Here is a 9482-nt window from a genome sequence, read left to right on the forward strand (position 1 = left end):
ACGTAGTCACTGTCTGGTACAGGTGGAACGGGGGAGACACCTATGTAGGTAATGGCACGGTGAGGGAGGTGAATATGCTCAGTGGAACATAGCCATATCGAAGCACTCTCGGTAGGGTCAATAGCAGCAGGTAGAGCGAGTTGCATAACACCAGCAGAACAGTATATCAAAGCGGAATGTGTAGAAAGTCAAGGCCCAGGATGAGGTCGTGAGGGCAGTGCTCTACTACATAAAATAAAACGGAACTATGATGTCTGGCAACACTCACGCAAACCGGACACATGCCAATAACGGCTGGTGTTCCACCATCGGCGACTTGGACCACAGGCAACGGGGCAGGAGTGAGGACTTTCTTGAAATGATTCCGAAGCTGAGCATTCATCACAGATACGTGAGCACCAGCGTCGATCAGAGCCGTATCAGGTACACCATCCACATTCACTTTAATGAGGTTCCGATGTGTAGGCAAGGTCAGAAGAGGATTTTTGCGTTGGGTTGGTTTGCCAGCAATATGAACCCACGTCTTTGCATTATGTGTGCGATGCTCTTACCAATTGAACTGATCAGTTTGGAGAAACCACTCTAGTAGAACTCGGTGCCCTGCGATGCAAGAAATTGTTGCACAGCCTGCTCCACTTCAGCATTGTTTTGGAATTGACGTCTCGAGAGTGCAGCTTTCGATGCAGAGAACAAGTGCCCATTCAACCAGATAACAGCGCATACTTCCATTGGTGATCACGTCAGTACATGTCTGTGTCCTATAATGATTTGTACTCGAATAACCTCGAGCGCACCAGTCTGCTGCAACTCTCTTTTCTTTGGTGCTCTGTGCATGCGTCATTCCTCCCCCACTGACGCCCCTTCCGTCAAAAACGTGGCAGTTTGGGCAAGTTGGTATGTCATGACTTTTTTTAGACTTGTAGTGCAGCTCAAAAAGAGCAAAAAGGAAGGTGGAACAGAGTGAGACAAGCTCACTCTGTTCTCCGTTCCCTTTCCTTACCCCTTCCACCTTCCTTTTTGCTCTTTCTGAGTTGCACTACAAGTCTTAAAAAGTTGCTCCTTCTGTCATTGAACCAACAACGTGCGTGGATCCTTATAGCGATTGTTTGTTTCACCTGGTTTACCATCTTCTCTAATAAAAAAAATGACGAAGCTTACTTTTGGGGCATTCCTCATGCAAAAGCGACAGGGGCTAGACCCAAGACTTTTCGAAGTGTTCTGCATAAGAAAAAACACCATGGTACACTATACTCATTTGTCATTTTAACCAAGTGAGCGAAAACAAACATTAATCACAGTTAATCTTCAATTCTTTTTGGCTTGTTCAGTGGCAATGGCATCTTTCTTATAGTAAAACATTTAGCCAAACGAATTCTCATCAATCCGTAGACATGTACAGACAAGCGTTCTCGCTCCTCTGACGAACTGTGCCATTGCTTGTTCTTTGATATTTTTTTACTTTTTCCCACAGAGTTTGTAATAATTTTAAAGTAAAACAAATAATTGTGCCCTTGTCTGAATTGTTCATTCTTCTTTGTATTATTGCATGGATCTATAACTAGCCTCTGGCTAAAGACCCAGGCATTGTCACCTGAGGATCTTGTATTCTAAACTAAATAAACCTATTATTATTATTATTATTATTATTATTATTATTATTATTATTATTATTATTATTATTATTATTATTATTATTATTATTGTGAGGTGAGAGAACCCGCCCCAACAAGCAGCCCTGTGTTGTGGCTTGTTGTGCAGCTTCTCGCAGGCAAAACGCTGCACCCCGGAGGGCCGTGCGCAGATGCAGCTGGACCACCAGCAGTTTGTGAGCAAAGTGGAGAAGCTGCGCGAGCAACGCCAGCCCCTGCCAGACAAGGAGCTGGTCGAGGCGTACATCAAGGCCTACTACCTCATGGAGCGCAGCCTGCGTGACTGGATCGTCGCCCACTCCAAGGTGCGTGCTTGTCTGCTTTAGCAGGACTGGTTCCACGTGAACAAGGTTCCGAGATAAGTGGTGTCATGCTGCGCTCTCGATCTCGTGTAAATGTATAGTAGATTGCATCATCATCATCAGCCTATTTAGGCCCACTGCAGAATGAAGGCCTCTCCATAATTATTTTTATTAGCGCACAACAACGGACGCAAGATAGATGACAGGACAAGGCACTACTCTCAGCTGACATCGTTTTATTGCTTCACTCCTTTATAGACAGCAGAACCTAGAGGAACATGCGCAGTGAGCACAATGTGCAGGAACCACCAACATCTGATCACAAGAGCGCACTCATGCGACAGAATCCAAGAAACCATATTCAGCACTGTACAAGGTTAAAGAAGGCACACTAGTGCACTGTGACCCCAATGACTGTATGAAGAAAGCTTCCGATAACTCTCGGGCGGTGATATCAGGGCTCTTTTTCAATATCGTAGTATCACGAAACATGGCTTTGCAATTGCATATTTTACAATGTTGCAAGTGCAGTGCAGTGCAGCAAGTGCAGCAGTGAAGCAACCTGCTGATATGCACGCCAGCTATCAGCTGTGTTCTGTTTTACAGCATGGTGAAATAGCCGCTTCTTCCTGTTCAAGATAATTTTTAGAGATGCATTAAACCACGCTGATCGATGGGTTCACCAAACAACTCGGAGGGGTATGTATTGTTGTACTAATTCATTAACCTTATTTTTAAAAAGCAACCAATTCTGTTCAATGCTCCGAGTGCAAAAGTCTGGCATATATTCTTCTACAAAAGCTTTAAGTTGTGTGTTCATTGATGCATAGTCCGCTTTACTGTAGTCGAATGTATTTTTGTTTGCTATTGGGACAGTTGACATTTTCTTTATTAAGCTGGAAATGAATAAAACAATGATCGCTAAGCCCTGGCAAAATACTTAAAGGATTAGCAAGATCGGGAGCGGTAGTCAAAACTAAGTCAAAGATGTTAGCACTGGTTGCTGTAGTTCAAGTTGGTTGAGTAATCAGCTGTGTAAGGTGGAAATCAAAACACAAATCGAGAAATGCCTTGCTATCACTGGATGAGTTGGCACAGCATAGGACCAGTTTATGTTGGGGTGATTGAAATCCCCCTTTCAAAAAAATTGGTGAGGTGGAAATCTTGTTATGATGGTATTAAGCAGGTCATGAAGTTCAGCGCAAAATGTAGAGGAAGCACTCGGTGGCCTATAACATGCGCAAAAAATAACATCGTAGTGGTTGATTATAATTCCTGCGCAGACTGCTTCCAAACCGGAAGAAAGAGGAATGTGAAACGAATTGAGCCTCTCAGCCACTGCAATAAACACGCCACCACCTAACCTAGTACTACAGTCACACCGATAGATGCAATAATGTTGTTGGCATTCGAATACTTCTTTGTTGGATATTTTTTACTATAGCCAGCTCTCTGTTAAAGTGACAATGTCGGCAGTGTATGCATCGATCAGGGAGGATATGTCATCACATTTATTTACAACACTACGAATGTTAGAAAAGAGCAGATTAATATCAGGTGCAAGGCGGTGTGCGTCTGAGTTTAGCTATGCGGGAGGTGTGTCATGCGCAGAAGATAGAATGATGGCTTGGGAAAAATGCAAGGATGATTCATCAGCCTCCATTCCGGATTCAATCTCACAGTTAGTTGACTAATGCAAAATATTAAGTACTAATTCTATTAGGGCCTACTTGTGATTGTAGAAGTTGTACAGCATGTTGAGAAACGCCTACTAATGTTGTTTTCATCATGTTACCTTTAAGAGAAGATGCTACTTGAAAAATATATATATGCATATTACTTGTACTAGAGGTTTGAAAATTGAGCCAGTTATAGAGTTCTTCAAGCAGATTTCGAGTATGTTGTTATTTTTAGTGTCGCTGTAACATTTTTGTCTGCCATGACCTACAGAACGTCAAAATATAGTCATCTTTGCGGTCACTTCCTTGTGTATATAATTTTCATGAAATACATTGTGCTGTAGCTTATTTAGCCTGTTGTAGACCTCAAAGCGCCAATATCTATCCAAACAGCATGTACAATTACTAGAACTATGAAAAAAAAAAAAAAAAAACAGGACACCATGAGTAACTTTTCTTCACAGTCCCATGAAATATAACCTTGTACTTTCGCAACTACTGCTGAGAGGCATTGCATTTTCAAGTAGATACCAGCGTTCTACATATCTTGAAAAGTATCTATGCCAAATTTCGTTAGTATAACACGATTATAAGTGAACAAGGTTATTCTCATGGGATGATTGTGAAAAGAATTAGCTGCAGTACACTAATCTTCTCTTGCATAGTTCCGCTAGTTATGCATGCTGTTTGGACAGATATCTGCACTTTGCAGTTTGCAAAGAACTGCAAAGCTACAGCACAATGCTTCTTGTGAAAATTTAATATACAAAAAAGTGCCTGCAAGAAATCACTGTTTTTTGCCATTGTGCAGGACATAACTGAAGAATTGTAACAGCTACACAAAACCTAATGACATATTCGAAATCTGCTTAAAGAACTCTCTAATTGACTCAATTTTCACACCTCTAGTACAAATAATATTTCTTTTTTCTTTTCGAGTCACATGTTCTTTTAGGCGCTGAAGAAAGCCATTGAAATATTAGAAAATTGACATCACTGTCTGCTTGCGCACCTGATTTGCAGCTCTCCCAGTCATGTTTTCAGAGAACAAAAATGATGGGATGTTCTTTTGTAGAAAGAACCGATAGGCCTTGATGGTCAGCCATGTCAGCATAGTCCAAAACAATAAGCAATAGGTCAAGACTGAAAGTGGATCAAAGCGTGCTTGTCAGCTCCCTTTGCAAGAGGCATGTGGGCCTTTGTAAACACATTTGAAAATGCTGCACAGCTAATGCATAAGCATGCAGTGACCTTGCTTTTGTTGTTTTTTGCTCATATTTTGGGGGGTTGGTTCAGAGCCCTTAAGCTAAACTGACACATTTTAAAGTGCCGATGCTGCTACCACTCACGTTCAGGTCTTCCAATATGGCCCTATGCTAGTATGTCTCCAATATGCCAAAATTATTCATTGATAGCTCTTGCTATCCTTGAAAAGGAAAGGGTGCAATTGTTGCATTCTACCAGTGCAGTACTACCATATGGGGCAGAAACTTGAGAAGGCATTAAGGACCTTGCAGTGCGTGATTGCGTGAAAAGTGTTAAGGCATAACGTTAAGAGACAGGAAGATAGCAGTGTGGATCAGAAAGCAAAGGGGAGTAGCCAATACTATTCTAGTCGACATTAGGAGGAAGAATGAAGCTGGTCAGGCCATGTAATGTGTAGGGTAGATAACTGGTGGACTATTAGAGTTACAGAATGAGTGCCAAGGCAAGGGAAGCACGGTAGAGGACGCAAGAAAATTAGGTGGTGTGATGAAATTAGATAAATTTGCAAGCATAACTTGGAATTAGCTAGCGCAAGATAGGGGTAACGGAGATTGCTGGAAGAGGCCTTCCTGCTGTAGTGGATTTAAGAATAGGCTGATGATAATAATTATGAGTTTTTCATAAACGTGAGTAGGCTGTAAAGCTCAAAATAAATTCAAATGAATTACTGTAATGTCGAATGTGTTGCGATTGCTGAGTATTGAATTTCTGCTGATGGTGCATCAAGGATAGTGTGCAGGCAAATTTTTATCATTTGACATAGAACTTAATTTTCGACATTTATGCTGGATTGTACTATTCGGGAAAGGTTTATGAGATGTCTAATTTTACTTGCAATAGCAAGTTTCATTCTTTCATGAAGTCTTTTGTCTTAAAGGGGCACTAAAGCGAAACAATAAATCAGTTTAGACTAATGAAGCATTGTTCCAGGACCCTGCAGGCAGTCATTTCAAAAAATAGTTTGATTATTCGATGAGAAAATGAAGGTCCAAGTATCAGTATTTGAATTTCGCACCAAAACGCCAGCGCCGGCACGTCAGCGTGACGTCAGGGATTCCAAAGTATGTTTTTGCATTTAGGCGGCGTTGGCTGAATAAAGGTTCCCGAAACTTGATATGTTTGATATTTGGTTCCTTTAGAACACAATGTAGCCAATCTGTACTGCTATATACAATTAGTAGGCCTTAGAAGATGCCATCAAAATCCAAGATGTCGCAGCCCCAGGTGCGGGAACTTAACTAGGCGTCGCCACCCATATTTTGTTCTTGCACTTTTTCTGGCTTACCAAACATCTTATCATTGTAGTAGTGGTGTTTTTGGTGTTGTAGAACGATAATTTACTGATGCAGAAGAAATCATTTTTCACTTTAGTGTCCGTTTAAGCACCTTGTTTGCCATATGTATCTCCAAGGTGCGTAATCATAGAGCATTTCACTTGTGATAGCATGTTTGCACTGCTTTATGCCATTTTGTGTGTGTCCTCATCTGTGTCACATCTCTAACCATGAAAAACAAAGGAAAAGGCAGGAAAATACTCAAAGGTGTGAGCTGAAATCATGGAAACTACAGCCATCATTTGCCCAGTACATGCTAGGTGGCACCACAATACCCCCACAGCAACAAAGGCTATTGATTGAGCAAGAGCATGTACTGTCAGCATTACCGTGCACATGCTATCCCTTCCTTATGCCCTGTTCATCATGCTGGGTTTTCTGCTGAAGAGACCTGAACTTGCTATTACAAGTCCTTTCAGTTACAGGGTTATTGCGATAATTATTTAGCTTTTTTTTAAATTTTGCTTGTTTTAAGTGCCGTTATGTTTCTTTCCCCATATGGCACATGCAATAATAAAGAATCCAAATACTAATTTGTAATATATTTTCCTGCAAGTTGGCACCCTACGAGTTCATTCTTACCACTTCTTTAATGTCATCGTAATATTTTATGTCCTCCTGGAACACAGACAGCTCTGAGACAGAATCACTTTTCAAGATGACCATCTGGCGTGTTTGTAAAGTACCAAGGTTAGGTGCTAACATGGAACATCTATATCGTTGTGGACAAAGCAACTATCTCGTCATGTTTCCCACACCATAAAAAACTACCTTTATTTGCCCTAACACGAAAATGAAGCTGTAACAATGTGTAATGAATTAGTGTTGACTGATATTGCATTCTGGATTTTCATCATTTAACATTCGAAACTCACTTCATGGTTGTCTTTTGTTGTCTCTGACAGCACAGCGATCTGGATGAAATTGTTGTCAATTTCTTGAACATTTATAAGCAAACAACTTTCACACTGTTCCACATGCATCTTACTTGATATCCAGGAAGGCTGTTTGTGCTTTGGAAGTAATCTTGAAAAAGACAGAAGGCAGTGTGCAATGTAAGGTACAAGGGGTGTGAAAAGAACATTAAAGTCTCAACTCGGGCTTTGTCTGATGGGAAAGGATATGAACTTTTCAGTGGCTCAAGAGAGAGACGATGAGGACGCACTTTCCGGCCAGCCCACTTCTTTGCCGTCGAAAGACCAAGGTCACACGTCCATCACTGAGCCTGAAAACTCTGACAGCTGACAAGAGTTGAAGGGCCACGACACCAAAAAGTTTGAATATGCATGGCTAACTAGTATTCGTGTCCCACTGCAAGCTCGGCAAATTTGAGCGCATTCGGTGCATTATAAAATTTGTATTGTAATTTTTATATTGCACTTTAGCCGCACAGCAGTCTGGCAGCATTGATAGGTGATGAAATAAAGCTCTGGTATTTGTGCTGTGTTTATCTTGCGAGTAAAATAGTTCCGGGCATATTGCAGTGGCAGGACCTTCATTGTGCTGTTGGGCACCAGAGCGTGCCAAGCTAGGAGAGTCTAACAGAGTGTGCTCATTGTTTGAGCATGTTGCATGGCAGTCAACACAGTGGTGACCCTGCACTTTTTGACATCGCACAAACCATGTCAAGATGATAGCTGGTTTTGGTGTGAAGGGGTTAGAGGCAGCAATTTGAAACTAAAATCTTGGGTTAAAATGTGCATTGAAAGACCGAGTTTTTTTTTGTGTGTGGATAACTGTAATGGCCCTTCTATTCACAGTTACATTGATAAACTGAATATACTTGGATGACCAAGCCATGGCTCCATTAGTAATCTTCCCAGATGAAAGTGGGGCTTGCTTGTGCATCATGAGCAAAAGGTATCCTTTCCCAGACGGAGTTTGATGTCACTTTCTGGCAAAGATGTCATTTTCCACATGGCACACCATTTAGAAAAGGGCAGGATAGCTACACCTACACATCTCATGTATAAGATTCTAGAGGCCACATAGCTGTGCCCACTGAATGTCCTCACGGGGAAATATCTCTGCAGGACTATTCGACCAAGCAGCTGATTGGCCTGGTGAACTGCATCAGCCATCTGAACAAGAAAGGGCGTCAGGGGCTACTCAATCTCATCGAGGAGATCGCCGCATCACCACCCCGAAAGTAACCATGGGTGTTCTCTGCCTCTCTCTGTACAGTTACTCTCAACAACTTTCACAATAAAATCAAAACGTGCAATTTTCTTTCATGGTCAGCTTTGGTACTTTTGTGATCATGCAGAGAGAGAGAAATAACTTTATTTAGTGTCTAGCAGTTTACGGGCACAAGCACTAACCTAAACGGCGGCCAGTGGCCCTTGGGCCCTCGCGGCATCCTCAGCCAGCTGGACGGCCCAGAGTTGGTCTTCCGGGGCCGAACTAAGCAGCACAAGCTCTTATTATGTGGCCCTGTCGGATCACCTGAGGGCAACCCCATAGAATGTTTGGCAGGTCTGCTCTTTCCTTAGATAATTAACATTTGTTAGAATACTGGCCTGTGTAGTAGTGGCTATAAGCCACCGCATTTGGATACGTATTGGTTTGAACAAGGCGCCAAGCCACCGCTTGTTGCTTAGTAAATGTTGGGTGTGTGGGGAGATACCAGGCCCTTCCCAATATATAATGAGTCGTGATCTCCCTGTAGTTATAACCATGCAGTCTGCTCTCTACCCTAGCAGGGGTGGCTCGGTGGCTGCCAAAGCTGCCACGGCGACGGCAGCTTGTCACGTGAGAAGTGGCGTCACTATAGCCTTTCTTATATGAAAGGTCACAGTTTCGCTTGAAAGGTGCGGCATTGATTTGCGATAGCAAATTAGTAGACAGCTATACGAAGTGAGAGTAGTAGCTTTAGTGGTCACATAAACTTGTAAACATTTGCTTACTAACTAAACTAACAAGCATTGTGTCGCCCAGGCAAACAAGAATGCATCGCACTTGATGACTATCGACACTCACTGTCAAGATGCTGGCATGAGGAAGTGCAGCAGCAGCAGCGAGCGAAGAGACCTTCGTGCTGTCTGTCGCTGCAATGCAAACTGAGCGGTGAGAATGCAGCACACACAAAGCTATTGAGCTGTTGGTGCACCTATACTCTGCCCTCAAACCTTTCAAAATATTGACATGTGTACTTGTTTATCTTTATCGGGCGACCACGTTTCACCACTTAACAAATGTTATCGAACAGCACAGGACGCGCCTGCATGTATTGGAAGTTTCTGGAAGGTTATT

General features: G+C 42.3%; 1 protein-coding gene across 2 annotated transcripts in view; it reads left to right on the forward strand.

Annotated features, from left to right (window-relative positions):
- Positions 1-8459, forward strand: part of Vps50 (vacuolar protein sorting 50) — a 178999-nt gene extending 170540 nt beyond the window's left edge. For both annotated transcript variants that reach the window (XM_075682820.1, XM_075682821.1), the window contains 2 exons: positions 1759-1954; positions 8264-8459. In XM_075682820.1, the coding sequence (XP_075538935.1) occupies positions 1759-1954; positions 8264-8383 (316 nt within the window). In that variant the 3' untranslated portion in view covers positions 8384-8459. The remainder of the gene's footprint in view (positions 1-1758; positions 1955-8263) is intronic.
- Positions 8460-9482: the final 1023 nt, after the last annotated feature.

The sequence above is a fragment of the Dermacentor variabilis genome, chromosome 2, assembly GCF_050947875.1.
Source record: "Dermacentor variabilis isolate Ectoservices chromosome 2, ASM5094787v1, whole genome shotgun sequence".
NCBI classification, from domain to species: Eukaryota; Metazoa; Arthropoda; class Arachnida; order Ixodida; family Ixodidae; genus Dermacentor; species Dermacentor variabilis.